At 41.3% G+C, this 16,406-nt stretch overlaps 1 protein-coding gene across 15 annotated transcripts in view; it reads left to right on the top strand.

Moving 5' to 3' along the window:
• Positions 1–16,406, top strand: part of Hmbox1 (homeobox containing 1) — a 132,509-nt gene that overhangs the window by 84,655 nt on the left and 31,448 nt on the right. For all 15 annotated transcript variants that reach the window (XM_039094021.2, XM_039094013.2, XM_039094010.2 and 12 more), the window contains 2 exon segments: positions 766–876; positions 10,434–10,587. In XM_039094021.2, coding sequence (XP_038949949.1) covers positions 766–876; positions 10,434–10,587 — 265 coding nt within the window.

Genomic DNA, 16,406 nt, shown 5'->3' with positions numbered 1-16,406 from the left:
ATTTCTCTGCTTTTGCATATTGGGGTTTTAAGAATATAATGACCAGAGTGAGTGTGTGATTCTTGAAAGTGTTGAAACATTCTTTTGACTTTCATATGTGCAAGTCATCCACATCTCTAAGTAATGGCTGGCAAGAAATGATTAGCAATAGCAGAGAACTACTACTGTGTAGTCTGTTCTGTTTGGAAAGGAAAGTCAACTCTAGAAACCGGGTTTGTTTGTTTTTTTTCTCATTTACTGGGCTTTCTTCAGAGGTCATGTTGCCTGCCAACTCCTGCTTCTCTTTACTAATGGAGATGTGTCTAAAATGCTTAAATGAATTAGTTAGAAATCGTAACGATGACAGTGTTTTCAATGACCCTTTCTTTCTGAGCCCCTAAATCTTTTAATTAGTGTTATGAATGAGAAATAAAACTTGTTGACTAGGTATTTCCCTCTCAAAAGATCTGTTAAAGCGTCTCATGTTCTTACAGCAGCCGTGGAGTGTTATCTGACAAGTAATGTTACTTGGTGTCTTCTCGTTATCTCCATGTTTAGAGTCTCAGCTTACAGATTCATTTTAGAAGACACTATAATATCCTTGTTGATAGAATGTTTGATTTCTTATAGGTCACTTTTGCACATCAGTGTGGTCAGTCTAGTGTCAACTTACAGCTTCTCACACAGTCAAGTTAATATGTATCAAGTAACTAAAACCAGCAGAACCCTCCTTAACTTGTCTATGATTTCAGTCTCCCACCAAGAGCTGTTTTTCTTCCTCTGTAGGGATCAGTCAGAGTCGAATCTCTCACTGGCTGCTGCAGCAGGGATCAGATCTGAGTGAGCAGAAGAAGAGAGCATTCTACAGATGGTATCAACTTGAAAAGACAAACCCTGGTAAGTATCCTTTTTGTTTATTATGCCAAAAGGAAAAGGCATAATTTTGTCAGTGTATGCTAATTTGTTCAGAAAACTCGCTTCACACGTTAGTATTTTCCTTTGTGCCTGTAGGCAAGTGGGAGGCCCTGGTGTGATTACTGTTGAGGTTTCTGCTTCTGAGGGGCTTACCTCTTCCTCTCAGCTGTCTCTGGGTTTCCAGGTTAGGGAATTTTCCTAGGCACAGTTGGAAGAATGGTCATGACATCAGTGGCTGGCCCTTTTTCCTTCAACTGCAGGTGTACAAATAAAATTGTATCTTTTTTTTTCACATTTTTTTAGAAAAGCATTATGTTAATTGGTATGCATTTAATATGTTTTTAGAGTTCATACTGTACCATTCCAATCTCTTCTTCTAAATGCTTTTGTGTTTTTAATGCTTGTGACATGGGCAATAAATATATTTTAGAGTTGTAAGGTGAAGCCGTTTACATAGCTCCTGGGAGCAACACTAGATTGGAAAATAGGATGAAATCTTATGAGAAAAGATCATGAGTCTTGGTGTGTGGAGTTGCCAAGAGTAGGCAACATTATTCCAAGATACTTGTAACAAGTGATAGACCAAGAAAAATATGAAGTCAGGAAAATATCTGTCTCGGGCCACACAGTGCAGAGACTTTGACATTAGTGTAACATTTACCATCAGATACCTTCTGCAGCACCACTGCATAAAGCTCGCAGACACACCAGGTGAGGTCTTATGGGCAGCAGCCTTGACCCTGAGCATAAATACACACAACTGCATTCGAATGCCTTTGTGAGGGTTGGTTGGTTTGTTTGCTTTTCTCAACCCAAAAGGCCCCGGGAAGACAAAACAAAATAGTAACAATCTGTACAAAAAAAATTTGTAGACTCCATTCTCTATTTTCTCTTTTAAAGTGTTACAGATATACATACATTTAAAAAGACTAATAAGATATCCAGCTATTTTCAGTTAATTTTCTTAGATACAAAAACTGTGAACATTTTTGCTGTTCACTAATCATTTTTAAGATTTATTTGTGTGCACTGTCTTAATAATGAGGGTAGCTTCCTATGAAATCACAGTCTCCATTATTATGTCAAAGAAAACGAGTGCCTCCACCATTATCTAGGCCTTTATTGCATTTCTCTGTTATAAAAATGTCTTATATAACTCACTATCTGTCTCTTTCCCTTCAACCCACTCTCTCCCTCTCTGTCTTTTAATAAGTAGTATCTGGTTTGGGTCAGCAAATTAGAATGTTTCCCCAGATTCTTAAATTGCCCAACCCCCCCCCCCCATTTTATATGAGTGTTCTGTCTTCAGACACACCAGAAGAGGGAGTCAGATCCCATTACAGATGGTTGTGAGCCACCATGTGATTGCTGAGAATTGAACTCAGGATCTCTGGAAGAACAGCCAGTGTTTTTAACTGATGACCAATCTCTCCAGCCAAAATTTTTTATTTTTTAATGATAAAAACTTTTAAAGTCCCTTTGTCTTATAGAATGTCCCACACTGTAGATATTTCCAAACAGACTTACTCTTCTTTTTTTTTTTTTTTTTTTTTCCGGAGCTGGAGACCGAACCCAGGGCCTTGCGCTTGCTAGGCAAGCGCTCTACCACTGAGCTAAATCCCCAACCCCAGACTTACTCTTAAAGGACTCAGATCAAATGTTTTTGTTAGAAATGGTATATAGACTTTTTTATTTTTTAGGGATCCCTGTCATAATGACATCAATTTACATTGAGATACAACAAAAATAAAGTGGACTGATAGAGCAGTGTGTGTTAACGGTATAAGGAAATATTGAGCAGTATGAGTACAATTTTGCTGTGTATTTTTCTCAATGAAACACTAGGTAAAATAGTAAGAAGTCTGTGTACCATGTGTCATAAAGCATGTCAAGTGGTGGCACTGCTCATTTCTATACGCAGTGGCGCTGTTAGGGTAGAGACGAGATCTTTCCTTTGCGTTTTAAGTAGTCTATGTGCCTAGCTCTGCTCCAAGGTGAGTACTCGGTCCTGTGTTAGGCAGTCTCAGCATTCCTTGAGGATCCTTGCTCTATCAGTTCTTCCAGTCACCTACCATTCCTTCAGTGTTTATCAGCTGACATTTTTGTATAACGAAGAGCTTTCACATTTGCTATAGTGTCTAAAAGCATAAGCAGATCTCTTGAGAAAATGCCTATATTCTGCTGCTGTTACATGTTCCAAGGCAACACCATCCCAGAGGAAATGCAGTGCAGATGCCATGTGGGTTTATATTTTCTAGCAGCCACATTTCAGAAAGAAGCTGAAATTCATAGTAATGATATGGTAGCACCCATCACTTCAGTGTTTAATTTTCATTTTGAAAATTGAGAGGTGACCACTCCCTGTTGATTTTGCTTTATTCTTTAGAAATAGGTATGTATTTCACACTTACAACACAGTTTCCAACCAGCTACATTTCAAGTGTTCAGCTGTCTGGCGCTTCCTTATGAGACCAGCACAATTCTACAATATTCTTGAAGCAGTATGTCAGACTTGATGCTAAGTAATCTCCCAAAGATGACTTTCCTTCTCCTGTGACTCATCTCAAAGCCAGTAATTCACAGCAGTGCTAGCTAGACTGAGAAGGAGAAAAACGTGCTGTGTGGTATGCTTCACAGAGACACACAGGCTGACAGCCAGGGTTCAGCTAGCTACGTGAGGAACTGTTCCTGAGGATTTGGTACCTAGGACAGAACTTGCATAGAGACTGATGGTTGTTGAGCTGAATTCCTACGCTGGGGTATTAATGCTCTGCTCCAGCCTGGGGCAAAATGAAAGCTGTTGATAATCCATTAGGAACAGGAAAGAGAACTGCAGCAGCATTTCTAGGCTCACTGAGGACTCCTACTAAGATCTAGCTTGCAACCTTGGAATGATTTTACTTTTGTTTTTAATCTTACTTCCCAATTATCCAAGAACCTGAACTAGATCCACCCAGCAATGAAGGAGTTGGAATGTAGGGTACCCAATGGGAAACACAAGGAAAGACTAACAGGCTGACTGGGAGCAGCCCTCTGTGCACAGGTAGTCTCTCTTGTAGAGGATGAGTGCCCCTGTGTGCATACATTGGCTTCTCATTGAAGTTACATCGCTGCCTCCTGTTTAAAAGCCCGGTCTATACTCATTTTCCTCCACTTTTCTCTGTGTTATATTTTATAAGCAGAAGAAAAAAGGGAAGTTGGTAAGTGTCAAATGGTAGTTCTGTTGTATATAACTATTATACTGAATCTTATCCATCAGTATTTAAGTTTTTTCTTTCTTTTCACCTTTAATCTAAGAGGTAATGTGGCATAGGATTCTGGATGTGTCAGTGCGTCTTGGCTGACTTTAAAACAGCCTTTGATTTTGTCTGAAGAATGGTGGTGTTTCTTCCTCTATGGGTGCTTTGGAGTTGCTGTAATCTTTGAATACTGTGTGCACCTAAGGTTCTCTCCTCTGCCTGTTAAATAGTTGCTTAGAGCGTCTTATGTTCTACTCTGCAAGTCAGTAGAATTACCTCATCAAGAAGTGGCTAAGTTTTCTACAAGAAAATATCATAGAATATTGTAGTTATTTATAATATGTTTTGTGTGGATTATATTGCATGTACTGAAACAGCATACAGAAGTTTAAAATGTAAGATATGAAACAATGTATACTATATTACTATTGGTACCCGAGGAGTGCAAGGAGCGCGTGCATGCATGTGCACGTGCAGTTTAGATATCTGTAAGAATAGAAGCTGTTGGGAATCCTTGCTTAGGAACCGGTAAGAACATCTCTGAAGAGGGATGCTGTTGGTAAGGGGAGATGGAGAAAGACTTAGTTATTTAACCTCTGGGCTGTTTGTTTGTTTGTTTGTTTTGCAGTGCTTGGGATCATATCCAAGACTTTGTGCATGCAAGGCAGGCATTTTACCATTGAGCGATGGCCCTTTTGTGGCTTCCTGAATTTTAAACACTGTAGTCTGTGTTTGAAAAATACATATAATGTGTTCTGAAAGGAAGGAAGGAAGGAGGGAGAGGGAGAATAGATGTAAAAGTTAATTTTGTTCATATTAAGATACCAAGAGAAGAGGGCCACAGTTCCTGAGGTGTGGTCCCGCAGCTTGCCTGAAGTAGTTTATAGGAAATCAGCCGTGGGTGGGTTTATTTACCCTTTCCTCTGTTGAGCAGACAGGTCATCAGGAGAAATGTAAATAGTGTCATGTTGTCGCATACACTTTGAGAAAAAATGTAAAATTAAGGCAAACTGCAGAATAGAAAGCTGACTTTTCTCTGCTGTAGAGATGCCTGGCAAACAAGTCAGCTGTGTTTGTGGATTCTTCCCTTACATTAAATGACTTCTGGTCGCACTTCTCTGGTCAAATTCCACTTTCGGCTTTCTGCCTCTTGATCCATTTCAAGGTTTTATAAGGTCTCTCCTTTACAAGATTCTCTTTACATAAATTCAGCAAGGGAAAGTGGAGTTACTTTATTGATAATCCAAAATCTATAGATACAATATAATTCTCTGATAAACAGACCCATCAGAATTTCCCAGCATATCCCAAAGCCTGCTAAGTCTTATAAATAAAGCAAGTTTATGGAAACTAATCATATGGACTTGATCTTGTTTCTTATCACAACATTTACAAGAAAATGCCTGTTTTCCTAAAGAACCAAGTGCTAAATTCAGCGTGATGTGAGAAAAATCCCTATTTTAATTCAAATTAAGCTCCACAGTCTTCTCTTGTCTGATTCAACCATTACTACAGCAGGCAGGATTTGCTGGGCACCTACAGGCTCATGACACTGATCTGCAGACTTTACATTAAACTGAGTCAGGTGGGAGGCTTGTATGTAGTGCACATGAAGTCTGTGTGCAGATCAGAGGAAACACCTATCCTCATATAGCATGCTCTGGGAAACATATGCATGACGTTGGAGAAGATGAGAAGCCATTTTCTGTTCCTGTGGGTAGTGCTAACAACCTTCCTTTACTAGCTGATCAGTGGGGCCTCACCTAATTCTAACCCTGTACATGAGATAATCTGCAGAAGAACACTCATTAAAAACCTGTTAGCACATTAGAAAAGCAAGTTGGTTTTTTTCTCACGAGTTTAGATTTGCCAAAACAAAGAACAAAATTGTGTTTTAGTGTGAACTCGGGTATAATGTGGAGAAGGCAACCAGCCCGGAAGTCCTGTGTTGCTGCAGGGAAGTTTTTAGGCTTCTCTTCATTGTTCCCACAATCTAGTTTCTTTGCATTGGTCCTGTCAGAGTCCTAAATTGTGTAATTATCCTATTCTTGTAGAATTCACTGTCTGTATAAATCAAAACAACATAGACTGGGCTTTCTAGAAGAAATCTGTATTCATTCAAAGAGCTTCATGTGCTATTTTTTCAAGTGTCTGTGTTTGTGTGTGGGGATGGATATACATGTATGTGGGCACCTGGAGGTTCAAGGTTGTTGATGTCAAGAATCACCCACAATCTCTCCTCCTCCTTACTCATGGAGTCAAGGTCTCTCGGACAATCTAGAGCTCACAGATACAGCTAGTCTTGCTACCTGGCTTGCTTTGGGGATCCCCAACTCCACATTTCCAGGCTGGGTTACAGGCAGCTAGCTAGCCTACCTGGTTCTGTGCTATTCTGAGTGACTGCTACATTGATAAATAAATGGAACAAGAAAAACAATTTCAAAATTAATGTGGTATTTTTAACATTAAGGATATTTACAGATTTAAAATTAAAATTAAAATTCAATTTCAGCTTTTGGTACATAAGCAGTCTATTTCTTTCAAGGTCACCAGGTCACTACTTTATTCTCTTGGGGTTTTATCCTCCCTTTTTCTTACTTTTTTCCCTTCCTTTCTGACCAACTTTATTTTAATCTAAATTCCTTTCTTACAGGAAGTCTAGACAATGCAGAATATTTTTTTAAATGATTAATATTGTTAATAATAAGTCCCAATACCGAAAAGGAGCTTCTGTTGTGCACTGGCTGTCCATTTCCTTCAGCCTCTTAGGAGTCTGCTCTCTGTTAGTTTGCATGCCTGGAACGACACTGCCTGCCTGAGAGAGTGCGCTACAGTTCTAGCAGCCCACTCACTCATTCTGTTCTCTCCCCCATTCCCTCAGCTCTGAGATTCTCCATCCCTTCACCAGGGCAGAGGTGGGGTAAGAGAACCCATGGCCTTTTCTATTCTATTTCTGCCTTCATCTTGACCCCCTATGATGTTAGTTAGCCTGGTTGTTTTGGACATTTTCTTTTGGAACAAAATTTGTCTACTTTTAAATAGGTAGATTGTTATCCTAGATTCTTACTGTGTGCTGTAATCCTTGCTTGCTCTGGTAAAAATAGAAAAGACTTCGAACTAGGGTCTGGTTATTTTGATAACAGAAATGTATTTATTTGTTTATTGATTTATTTGTATGAGTGTTTTGCCAGTATGTATTTCTGTGCACCATTTGCAAGTCTGGTGCCTACAGAGGCCAGAAGAGACCATCAGATCCCCTGGAACTGAAATTACGGTTGTGAGCTGCCAGGAAGGATCTGGAAATTAAACCTGTGTGCTCTGGAAGACCAACCAGGACTCCTAACTGCTGAGTCCCTGAGCCCCTTTCATAAACCCATTGACCATAATATAAAAAAATTCAAACTCACTGATGAAAATTGAAGAGATTTAAACCTGCTAGACTTGACACAAAAGATTCACACCCATCAGCTGCATGGAAAGGCTCACAAACTTAAGTATCATAATTAGGATTTTAAAAATGCTGTAAACAAAGATACAGCACAAGTGAAAAAAATGATTACAGCGGTGCAACTAATAACCAGTGTTGGATCTCCACTCAGTTAAAATCTAAAGCTCAATAGAAAAAGGACCAGAAACTAACACAAGTCAGAGTAACAGTAACAGGCTAGGATCAGACAGTGTGCTCATGTTTACTATTAGTATTTTATCTTAAAGGGATTTTTTCCTGCCAAATTGGTGCATTTAGATAATTACTACACTTAGTGTTTGGGGGAATATAATGAAATAACAACTGGTCCTGGTTGTGATACAAACCATGCCACATTTTTGCGGCTTAGCACAACAAAGATTTATTTCCTGTTTCTATAGATCATAAATCCAGGAGAAACATCATGAGCTTTTAGTTAAGCCATCAGTCAGGGCTGCAGTCACTGGAACTGGATGTTCCACATGCTAGGCCATTCACATGGAGGCTGGCTATCCATGTGGCTAGAGACAGCAGTTCCTCAAGGACCCCAGCATCCATTCTCACCCCAGCATCACTCCTCCCTTGAGCAAGTGATCTGAAAAAGAAACCACAGAGAGATGCCCTGTTATTTCAGTTCTGGAGGAGACCTGCTTTCACTGTCACCTACTGTTGATCACAGTCTAGCCATGAGTACAGAATGGGAAAGCACGACACAAAGGCACAGCTGCTGGGAAGCAAGGGAGGACCCGTAGAGCCCTTGGAGCCTGGCTACCAACATGCCTTTGCTGGGACCGTGTGTCTGGGCATTTATTTCTCTCTGTAAAATGGCTGTAGAAGCATCCACGTGATGTATATATTAATATGATTAAATGGGAGGTGACCTAAGTGTACAAGGGAGCTTCTCCCTCCACTGGCAAGCCCTCGGGTAGAACGGCAGAAGCACCTAGAGATTCCTCTCAGCCTTTCTAGATTGTTAACACGTGCGGTTGAGCTAACTTCCTAAAGGACAGCTAAACCAGCATCCAAGGAGAGGCAGATAGAGGGTACAAAGCTCCCCATGGTCTAGCTTTGGACTTTGTCATAGGACCTGCCCAGGACTACTGCATGGCTTATTGTGAAGCTTCATCTTCTGACCTGCCCTGGGCAGGTTTGCTTGTGAGAGATGATGCTGTAAGTCAGCAATACATATAAAAACAAACTGTTATACTCAATTTACTTTGACTATAAAAATTAATGAAATTTGAGTATGGACTGGCTGTATAATATCTGGGGGGAGGTAGGAAAATTAAAGATGAGGTAAATCTGAGATATTTTGCCATTGGAAGAAGAGATTTACTAATAAGGGAGAAACAGAAAGTTAATATGTTTGAAAAGGACAATCTAGGCTTAAACCATTGGTCTCCATCCAAGAAAATACAAATAAACATGCTGCCTTTAGGAAGAATAGGATTTGGCTAGGCCCACATTTACATACTTGTAGTTCCAGCTACTGGGATCCTAAAGCAGGAGGAACTATTGCGGTCAGGAGTTAAAGGCTAACCTAAGCTACATAGTACGACCCTGTCTCAGAAAGGGTTTGGGTGGAAGGGGGAGGCAGGAGGGAGTGGAATATATGTGTATTAAAATAGAGACGTTGTCCACGGTGTTACCTGGCGATATTGATAGAAAACAGCTCCTACCATGAGGGAACATGTATACATTGTGTGAGAGTAACATGTATTCACATGTACATAAACCCCTTGAATTCTAACCTGCCTTTCCAGGACATTTTAGTAAGAGTTTTGGTTCATCAGATAGTGAAGCATGCCCATACTTCCAATACCTAAGAGGTGGAGGCAAGAGTTCTAGGCTGCTTTACTCCTTGTCCCGACAGAAAGAAAAAGAGTTCACATTAAACTAAAGTCAGAGGGAACGTCCCAAAGATGCTAATCAGAAGAGGGGTATAACTGTAATTATGTTTGGGAAAGGTGAATTTCTCAGTACACGTAGTAAAAGGAGGCAGAGCTCTCTGGGGAAGCATGTCAGTCTCTGTTCAGATCTGTGAGCCAAGTCCATGCAAGCCTGAGACAATGTGGTTTCTCTGGTTTGAGTCTAGTCTCAAATCTAGAACAAGCCACAGAAAAAGACATGTGGTAGACCAAGAATTAGTGAATTATAACTGGTTGAAGCTATTTGAGAAAAGCAAGTTTACATTAGTGAACTCTCTCAGATCAAAGTTGTTATAGTTGAGATGAAAGAATATGGGATTGTTAGTAGGTAATAGACCTACAGAGACTGGATCCTGCTCACTGAAGGCTTCTGAAATGCCATCTTCTTTTCTTTCACTGCTGTATTATATGACAGAGTCTTGTGGAGCTGAGACTAGCCTTAGTAACTCGGGGCCTTCTGCCTCTGACGTGCAAGTGGTAGGATTACAGATGTGTACCGTATCTGGCCTAGAATAGGGGAAAAGGGCTGAGCAGGGGAAAGTCCAGGCCTCCCTATTCCTTAAAGGGACAGAGGGACACATGAAAGCAGATGGGAAGGTGACAGGTATGGTGACCACAGGCTTTTAAAGGAAGAGGCTTTTTTACCTCTTGAGGATTTTCTTTTGGCCATTTTTTATCTTACATGTTTAGGTAGCTTGCCTGTATGTCTGTGAACTATATCTGTATAGAGGCAGCAGAACCAGAAGAGGGCATTGGGTCCCTTAAGAATATTAACTATCTTGACCTTCAAATTTCAGTGGACAAAGAAAAGCTCATACTCAAAGCTCATTGTCTTGTTTTCATGGTATCTTTATAATACTAATTTAATTGGAAAATATCTGATTAAAAATGTCTTGTTTACTCCAGGGGCTACGTTAAGTATGAGACCTGCCCCCATTCCAATAGAGGACCCTGAATGGAGACAAACACCTCCCCCAGTCTCTGCCACACCTGGAACCTTCCGGCTTCGACGAGGGAGTAGATTTACCTGGAGAAAGGAGTGCCTAGCTGTCATGGAAAGGTAGGTGTCCTGGTGCCGTGAAACCCTTAGCAGACCAGTTTCGTTTCTAAAAGATAACATGACGTCCAGAGTGTAGCTCTGCGGGTGTGCTGAAGTGTCAGAACTGCTGTGTCGATGAGAAAAGAGAACTCATAAAGCTGGCGTTGGCAGCACCAACCAGCTTGTTTTATAACTCAATCTTGTCCTCTGCTGGGAACGGCCTCCATACAGTTAAAGTTTATAGAGTTTTTGTTGTTGCTGCTGCTGCTGCTGTTTTTGAGATAAGGTTCCTTTGTGTATCCCGGGCTGTCTTGAAACTCACTCTGTACACCAGACTGGCCTCAAACTCACAGAGATCCTCCTGCCTCTGCCTGATTAGTGCTGGGATTAGGGCATGCACCACCACCACCCGGCCTAGAGTTGGTATTTTTAAATATGTATCTTTCCATTATTTTGAAAAAACTCTGTGAAGCTTGATTTTCATCAGTGTTGAACCATAAAGGAGAGAGAGTACTGAGACTCCCTTTTCTGCAGAAGAGGGTCAATCTCTGTAAATGGGTTCCCAAAGATTAAAAAATACATGTAACAAAGCCTGATCTGCATCTGGTTTCAGTGCCTTTTGATGCCTTTTTTTTTTTTCCCATCTGACATGGTATAAATACATGCCTATAGCATAATGCTGAATTTAGTATATATTCTACAGTAGAACTGTCCTTCAGCCCCCACATTCCAGCATAAGTGATATATACAGGATTCTGATTGGCTGGAAGGTTGACAGCAACATGGTTATTCTTACCTAATCTGACCATGGATGGACGGATGGATGGACGGATGGATGGACGGATGGAACATTTGATGCAGATTTAGAAGTCCCAGAAACCTGATCAGGTTCAGATCAAGTCGGAAAGCAAAACTCTGTCTTTCTTGTCTTCAAAGTGGAAATGTCAGTATCCGGCAACATGTTACCCAGGAGTTTGCCATCTCTCTCTCACCTGCTTCATTGCTGTTTCCCATTGGCATCGCTCCCTGAAGGAGGACAGGCTTTAAGTGTGGGAATGCAGATGGTGTGTGTGAGGTGAATAGGCAGCCACAATGGAGCCGTCAGGTATCCGTTGCTGTGAGGTGCTCTCCCTCACTCTTGACTGTAGCTAAAAGTAGACCACACGCTCAGTAATAAACCAGTGTCTCCCTGACTGACTGCAGTGGAAGGGGAGACTTTAGTGTTCTGGAGATCTGATTGCAATCTGCTCCATTTTCCTCATCTGTAAAGTTTGATTCTTTCTGAAAGTTTGTTTCAAATTTTCCACATAGCAGATCGGAGTGAGAACAGTGCCTGGCTTAAGTCTGTCACAGCGGTGCTCATTTCTCTCTGGGTAGCAGAGATGTCGGTATTGCTTTGTGCCTGGTCTGGGTTCTGACTCTCCTGATGTTGCAGTGAGCTACATTTCTCACTAATATACCAGAGTGCACTTACCACAAACGTGGGTGTGAGAAGGACTAGCCATTGAGAACGTGTGCATAGTAGATGTCACTCAGCGGCTGGGCTTCCTTCACTTCTGAGTTTTTCTTTCCTAGAATTATACTGACTAAATTTTACTCAAAAGGATATACAACATTTTATCTTTTTATAAGGTTCCTATTGAGTTCTAACATTTTAAACCTTAATTTAAATTAAATATCCTCACCCTATTTTCTGGCTTCATTTCATCTAACCTGGCACTGCTAGAGGAGGTGTGGCTCAGCCCTGACTGCTCGGAAATGCCGAAAGCCTTTTAAAGCCCCGAGTAGCAATCGTCTGGATGATCCGCATCCTCAGAAACGGAGCTTTGTATTCTCAGAAGTGGAACATGAAGTCACCTGACCTTGGAGCAGCATCATGCTTTCTGGCATAGACTGAATGTTTGGATAAATACATATATCCAGCCAAGTAAACCTTATTCAAATATACTAGCATAGGATAAAAGTCCAAAACTATTCTATTCCTCACTCCATACACATAAATTTCAAATCAATCAGAGAGGTGAATTTATATACACAGAAGAAAACATAAATTATCCTTTTGTGTCCTGGAAGTAGAAAAAATGTTTCCTAACTGACTCTCATAACCCAAAAGCAGAAATGAAATGATGGATAAATAAAAGTGGGTAATATTCTGGGTAAAGCTGAGTGAAGTAGGAAAGCATGGCCCTTAATACATAGAGAGTTTATAAATAAGGTAGGACCAGCACCTGTACAGAAAGGTGGACTGAAGGAGCCAGAATGGACTGCAAAGTCCTAAAAGGCCACTGTCACTCTCCCTGTTCTGGCCGCCCTGAGACAGTCTCACTCAGCCCGGGTAGCCTCCAGCCCATGGCAGGCCTCCTTCCTGTACAAGCCTCCAGATGCAAATCACTGCATCCCAGCAAAGACACTTGCGTTGAGTCGAGAGTGAGTCAAATTAAAATTCTACTGGGGTGACATCCTTCACCTGTCACACTGGCAAACATAGTTTGGCAAAGCTTTCTCTCGATTAGGCTCCACTGAAGTAGCATTTTTCATCCATTGCTGTGGAAATGCAAACCAGAGAAGATCCCATGGAAGAGCGCCAGCCTGTGTTGGGGCGGTTACCTCTGGGTTTGCCTTTCAGAGACAAACTTTTCTACTGACAGAAATAAAACAAAAAAGAACACTATCAGAATACTGACAGAAGCCCTAATGTCATCAGTAGTGGTCTGGATAAATAAGTATAAAATGGAAAGGCCATTGAGACGGCTCAGCAGGTAAACACATACTGTGAGGCTTGACATCCTAAGTTAATCCCTGGAACCAATGTGCAAGAAGAGAGACATCTCCATCAAGTTGTCATATGACCTCCACACACAAGTGTACATGTACTTATGAAAGACAACCTCATTGAGATAGAGCTGCATGCTTAACTCCTTGAATGTATCAATAGTCACATTATGTCACCACATTTATCTGTACAATACTGTTACTATATCCTCAGAACTCTAAGATCTAATGGAAGCCACTCTCCTTTCTCACCCCCCCCCCTTCAGTCAGTGTAACCATTGGTCTGTGTGTAAATGTGTCTGCTCTGGACGTTGTAATATTATGAGTGAGTCATAGGAGGCCAGATTAGAAGGCTGTCAGAGTAACCTGTGCCTGAGTGGTGATGGCTGGATGAGTGATGAACCTGGTGATGGTCAGGCATCCACCGAGCACACAGTGTCTGCACACACCACTGGCCAAGGATCTGCCCTGGGAAATCATTCAGCATCCCTACACTCCAGTTCTCATGTTTCTTTATGTCCTTGTTTTAAAGATTCACTTATTTATTTTACATATATGATTACACAGTTGCTGTCTTCAGACAGACACACCAGAAGAGGGCACCAGATCCCATTATAGATGATTGTGAACTACTATGTGGTTACTGGGATTTGAACTCAGGATCTCTGGAAGAGCAGTCAGTGCTCTTAACCTCTGAGCCATCTCTCCTGCTCCCCAGTTCTTATGTTTCTAAACATTTACGTGTAATTTTACGTGTAATTATTTACGTGTAATGATAGAGTAAAAGAAGATAAACTTCAGAGTTAACAAGGTTTGATCCTAGCTCCCCAGCCAACCCTCCCATGTGAATCATTGGGAACTTAGGACCTTGGTAAGTCAAGATGTAAGGGTGAATGGAGATGATGCGTATGACGAAATCATAGAAGATTCCAGTAGTTCTGGTTGAGAGTGTTTGTCCTCAGAGTAAGCCCATTCCAGCATTAGGTAGGGAGTGACCTGAAGTGAGTGTCAGGAAGTTGTCATGGCACTCACAAGGGAACACCATCAGCCACTTACAGCTCAAGGTATGGGTGCAGGTTTGTTGTTTACAGCTCACAATTTCTGCTTTTTTATTTATTTTTGGCCACTGATTGTAGCTGGAAAAAGAACCAAACCTTAAAGCCCTGCTGATTTATTTCATTTTAAATTCATGATCATGAACCTCAAGGAGATCTTTAGTTCTGTCACATACTCATATCATATCTTCCTGGCTTACCTTTTCCACTTTCTTAAAATTATTTTACACTTCATTTTCTCTCTGAAAACTCAACCTCCTTTTCTTGTGGTGACTTTGCATCACATTTGAGTGAGAAAAAGAAAACACTTACAGGAGAGTGTCCACAAACTACAGCCTGCTAACTCGTGTGTGCGGAGACGTGTGTGTGCGAAGACGTGTGTGTGCAGCTTCCTGGTACCTTACCACACCCAAAGCTTCTCAGTGGTGCATCCCCCAGCCTTGTCACAGTGTTCTGCTTACAGTAGACAGTCATAGTCACATGTATAATGCTGTGGATGTTGCTTTGTTTTCTTTCCTGACTCCCCAAATCATTGATTAGTACAAGGGGCAGTGTGTATGTGGTTCTGTTTATAGAAAATATCCAGAGTAATGAAATTTATAGAAAAAGAACATGTGTGGTACTGGCCCAGACTAAGGAAGATGGAGGTCGGGGGGCCAGGAGGCAGCTGCAGAGCACACTGCTTTTATGCTCTTGGGAATTACTGCAATCATTTCGGACATGTGGATTGCTCCATATGTAAGTCAGACCTCAGCAAAACTTCACATAAAACAGGAAGGCATTGTTCAGTCCACCATCAGGAGCACCCCTGTTTACCCTCCACATTTGATCCCCACTCTGGTCCTTTTCCAAATGAGGCAACCAAGGTTCAAGGTTAGATACTTCCTAAGACAACACATCCAGTGAGGAGATGGACTCCATGTCTCTCTGCAGTACTAATTGTATATGAGTCCTCTTGCTCGAGAGAGAAGACATTTTCATCTGGATGTATACCAGTTGCTCTTTGCACACGAACGAGGCCTTGGTTAGCCCAAATCTTATGCCCTTGGATTAGCATCTGTTTCAGCCTTCTGTTTGGTCTTAACCTATAGTTCTTAAACTATAAAGGTTTTAACAGGGAAAAGATGCAACACATGTGTAATTGATGTTGGACCACAGGAGCATGAGGAACACAGGTTTATTCTATCTGCATAGGTTGGTCTTGTTTCCTGTTTAGAACAGTATGGGTTGTTTTAAAGATTTGTCTATTTTAATAGAGAGTTTAGAAGATATTGGATAATCTTTGGTCAGTTACTTAATAAACTTTTGCTATATATTAGCACTAAACTAGGCTTACCAGTGGTTTATATATCCACAAGATGGAAAACGGTGTCCATTGGATAGGCCTGTATCTGCAGATAGTATAAGACAAAAACTAGGACTTTCCAAAACCTGCCCCTTCATTCATTCAGTCAACCGCCTTCCGGTAATGAGGCAGTGTTGGAGAGAGAGTAGAAACAGCTCTCGATGGAAGAAGAGCTTATGTAAGTTAGACTTGCATTGTGGAGGGTCGAAGCCTAGGAGCCAGGCCCAGTATACTCTCCCTATGTGCCTTTCAGGATCTGGCCCTGCTGTGCCTTCATTTGGGAACAAGGTCTATCTTGGGTCTGTGGCTGGAATACAGAGAATGAGGCCTGGCTACTGTTCCTACTCCTGTTTCATATCAAAGGAAGAAGATAGAAAAGTTTCTAAACCACACCACAGGTTCTTTCACCCAGTTAAGAAAGATGGGAAGAAGGTAACGTCTTCGGGGAAGCCCTGACCAGGCTGAGCAGTAACTGCAAGAGTGCCTGGCAGTATCCAGTGGATGTGGTGACTGCAGTGGTGCAAGAAAGTTACTTACTGCTGTTCTTTCTAGTTAAGTGATGGAATGACTGTATTGACTGACTGACCAAGAAGATACAGACGAGTCTATCTGTGTATTCAGAGTTCTACTGCATGGTTTGTTCTCACAGAGCAGTTTACCTGTAATGT

The sequence above is a fragment of the Rattus norvegicus genome, chromosome 15 (assembly GCF_036323735.1).
Source record: "Rattus norvegicus strain BN/NHsdMcwi chromosome 15, GRCr8, whole genome shotgun sequence".
NCBI lineage: Eukaryota > Metazoa > Chordata > Mammalia > Rodentia > Muridae > Rattus > Rattus norvegicus.
The sequence above is the reverse complement of the archived record's forward strand: the minus strand, read 5'-3'. Positions and strand labels throughout refer to the sequence as shown.